Consider the following 3937-nt stretch of genomic DNA (forward strand, 5'->3'; position numbering starts at 1 on the left):
CATTATGGCTTTAAGCCATAGGAAGCGTTTTGAGGGGCTTGCTGTTCCATGGACCTCATTGGATTCTTGACTCCTCATTGGACTACAACCTACAATCAAAACTTCCAGCTAGATTCCTATTCTTAGTAATGGAGAGGTGGTACAGCTTAACAGGAAAGACACTGGATCAAGACTATCTGGATTTAAACCCAGTGCTAACTAAATCTTACTGGTTGTATGACCTTTGAAAAGTTTCTTCATCTGCAAAACAGGAGAAATAATAGATTTTGTTGTGAGGATTAGTGAGTTAACATATGTAATCCACTTACAACTGTGACTGGCACATGGTAAGCTATTATCATTAGGCTCAGGATATGTCATATCCTTGGACTGGTGGTCACGTATTACTCAATTGAATTTGAATTTGAAATAGGAATTAGTGATTGGAGACGGGAGGACAGAAAAAAGAATAGGAGATGCATTTTGTTGCAGTGCCTTTTTGCAAAATACTTCTGGGATTTTGCCAGTAAATTGGTCAGAAGCTGGCCCCAGTTTGCTACCCATGGCTCATTAACTATCCTTACACACAGATCGAGGATTTCGTCCTTTTAGCCATTGACGTATCCTTTTAATTGGACCCATGAGGTGAGGGTCAGGGTAGTAGGGCTTGGGGGGGCTTATTTATCTTCATTTCTTTGCAACAAGACATTACGTTGTGACAGTATGCCACCCATTGCCACCCCGGTTTACAACCGAAAAAACATCTGCCCTTAATTGCCTTGCAAGTACGAATTTCTACTCCATCAACTCCAAACAAACAATGCCCTGAAGGAAAAAAGAAAACACGGAAAAGAAAAATCAGTCTTTAAGAGGCTGGCAGAAATCGTAGACCTCTTCTTTCTTCCTGGTGGATGGCTTATTATTTTGTGATTTACTTTCTGTACCCTATCCTCTTACCTCCTATCACATTTCAGCGATGGCTGCCCATCTAAGACTGACTAGTGGAAGTTGAGGGGAAATAGGAATTTGGATAGCTGAACAGTGATAAGCGTGTCATGAAATTGGCTCCCCCCTCTCTGAATTTGGCAGATCTTCAGGATGTAGCAACAGATGAGCAGGGCGGGGGCTGATGACCACTAACCCACATCCCATCCCTAGCCTGCTGGTCCATCTGATATTGATGTCCCCCTCTTGGGCTTATACTCATAGGGTTTTTAAGTGCCTCAGTCCTTGGAAGACTCCCACTTTCATGATCAGACCTGTACTCATCATCTTACCTGAAGGCAGTGAGATCACCAGGAGGAAGAATAACCCAGAGAGACAGAGCCTCATCGCTGAGGAGGGCACAGAGCTGGAACTCCCTGGGGGTGGCTGCCTTTATAGAGCTGGGTGTGGCTGGGTGGGGCTGGACACTGGTCTCATTCTACCTGGAAGGGCACCTTCATGATTAGAGGTAAAATAGTCCCTGGGCTATTCCATGCTACTTCCTCTTCTACAAATCATGGGAGAAGAAGGGATTCAGTCAAGGAAGAACAGGAGCAGAGACCAGGCATCCGCCCAGGCCAGAACACTTTCCCTATAACTTCAAATGTATACTGATAGAAAAATGGCAGGGAACACATCGGCTTCATTTCTCTTTTCCTCTGGAGCCCCACTGAGAACACAGGAGCCCAGGGAAGTGATGTTATAAAACACATGCTTAATTTAAGGCCAGAAAGGATGTGAGGAAGAACTTGGAGCGTTCCAAGAAGCAAAAGATCTCATAGTGTCAGCTATTGGGGTGAGCAAGAGTTGCAGGTGCTCAGACATTGTGGAGGAGGGGCAGCCTTCTCTTCAGGTGGCAGATTTATTCACCTGGCTGGAGGCAGATGCTATAGGGAATCTTTCCCCCAGAAAACTTCACTGAGGGGCTTCGCTTTCCAACTATGAAATGTTTCCTGGTATGAAAAGTTGGCTAGGATTTGGGAACTTTGAGGATTCTGGGACAGATTCGCTTTTTAGGGTGAGTGGGTTGGAACTCTCTCCTGGGCTCTCACAGGAAGAGCCAGTTCAGTGCTGTGTTCAAGGTTGGGTGCCCAGTGTTAGGAATGGAGCAGGACAACACTTCCCTGGAGCTATAGGGACGCAGCTCTGGGGAAGGGTCATTAGGTCTGTTTCCCCTGGAGTGGTGGTGGAAGATCAAGAGTGGAGAAGAGACTAACTTTGGTGTTATTCTTGCCCCTTGAGGCAGGATTGTACCCAAGTGGCCCACGGCCATACGATGCTGAGTCTGTGAAGTGGCAGCAGAGCATAGTTTTATTGGTTATGCTCCATTTTGCATTCACATGCCCTTGGATAAATTATTTAGCATCTTTGAGCTTCAGCTTCCTCTTCTCAAAAAAGTGCATTGTAAGAGGGCCTTTTGAGGATGAAATAAGATAAAGCTTACAAAATGCATTGCACTCCTTCTGTTATAGATTTTGTTCTTCCTCTCCTCCTCCTCCTCCTCCTCCTCCTTCTTCTTCTTCTTCCTCTTCCCACCCTCCCTCCCCTTCCTTCCTGTCTCTTCCTTCTCCGTAATTATTGAATTCCACCACTATAGCTGTGTTTCTTTCTCTTTTACAGACTGTCTCCAAGAGACTTCACGTAATGAATGCAAAACATTGCTGGGAGGGTTTTATTCTGTATCCCAACAATGGTCATTGAAAGCACTGCTGTAGTTTGGAATGGGAGTAGGGGAGAGATAGTGAGCCTGTGGACTAGAAGTAGGTAGGTCAGTGCTAGATCAGGGCTGAAGATTCCCTTGCATGACCCATGGAAGCCTCCCCGGAGACCCTGCACTGGACATACAATTCATAGTACCATAGACCCAGAACAGGCTCAGTGATACCACTTCATTCTTTCAGAGATGGAGAAATCAAGGCTTGGAGTGGTGAATGGGATTGCACAAAGGAAAGAAGCAAGCTATGGGCTGTGTTGTTATTAAATATTCAGCTCTCTTGATTTTTGGTTGGGAACTCTGTCTTTCTCTGTATATTTTAAGCTGTTCAAAGATGCATCAGGGAATATGAGAAGTATGAACTAAACATCTAAGTGTTTCCGAGACCCTCTTATACACAACTCTGGAAAAGTAGATCTAAAAGGCATTTGGAGATCAGTATGTGTTCAGGATGGACTCTTTCCATTCCACCCACACATGTCCTGATTAAATCACCCTCCCAACCTTTGGGCAGGGGCTTCTCCTAACTGTGCTGAGTGTTCCTACCTCCCACCTGAGGTCTTGTTGGGCAAACTTCATAGGGAAACACAAACAACTTCATTCTTTCCCTGTTAGCATTGCTCAGTGGCTGCTTTCTTCCTTTATCTTAGTTTCCCAGAATTTTCATGCTCTCCTTATCATGTCTACCTTCTAGAAAAACACATCCACTACACATCCTATGCTCCACTAATGAATTGCCCTGTTGAAGGAACATGTCTCCTTTTCAGCTGCCTCGTTGATCAGTCAGATAGTTCCTGAGTGCACTGTTGATTTCTCCCCATGTGCAAGTTTATTTTCCCCCATGGCTCTTATTCTTAAACTTTTAAAATAAATCATTGATAAAAGATGAAATTCAATACACATAAAGAAAAATAAGCAAATTGCTGAGCATATGGCAATCACTGGGTAACCATCCCTCTGATCAAGAAAACAGACCTTTTCCAGCACCATAGGAGGTCCCAGTGTACCAGTAGGTCACCACAGCCATTCCCTCCCCGGTAAGAGAACCACCGCTCTGACCTGGATAGTCATCACTTTCTTGCTTCAATTTATGGCTTTAAGTGCAACACTGAACATGCTAGTTTAATTGGCCTGTTTTTGATCTATCTGTAAATATCAGCACAGTTGTATTGTGGCTGGCTTTGTTCTTTATTATGTTTCTGAGATTTATTTGTGTTTCTCTGTGCAGCATTAGTTAGTTTTAATCTCAGTATGTTGACT

General features: G+C 44.3%; 1 protein-coding gene across 1 annotated transcript; it reads right to left on the reverse strand.

Moving 5' to 3' along the window:
* Positions 1 to 585: 585 nt before the first annotated feature.
* DEFB136 (defensin beta 136) lies at positions 586 to 1416 on the reverse strand. The gene is made up of 2 exons (XM_070607601.1): positions 1257 to 1416; positions 586 to 804 (listed from the first exon to the last, which is right to left on the reverse strand). Exons 1-2 carry the CDS (start codon positions 1309 to 1311, stop codon positions 632 to 634), a joined length of 228 nt encoding a protein of 75 aa, XP_070463702.1. The 5' UTR covers positions 1312 to 1416; the 3' UTR covers positions 586 to 631.
* Positions 1417 to 3937: the final 2521 nt, after the last annotated feature.

This window comes from Equus przewalskii, chromosome 2 (assembly GCF_037783145.1).
Source record: "Equus przewalskii isolate Varuska chromosome 2, EquPr2, whole genome shotgun sequence".
NCBI classification, from domain to species: domain Eukaryota; kingdom Metazoa; phylum Chordata; class Mammalia; order Perissodactyla; family Equidae; genus Equus; species Equus przewalskii.

Bases quoted from the DNA above. Each gene is read 5' to 3' on its own strand.
- DEFB136 (XM_070607601.1), bottom strand. From the start codon at position 1,311: ATGAGGCTCTGTCTCTCTGGGTTATTCTTCCTCCTGGTGATCTCACTG. The intron at 805-1,256 runs GTAAGATGATGA...TTTTTCCTTCAG, and splicing joins GGTGATCTCACTGCCTTCAG to GGCATTGTTTGTTTGGAGTT.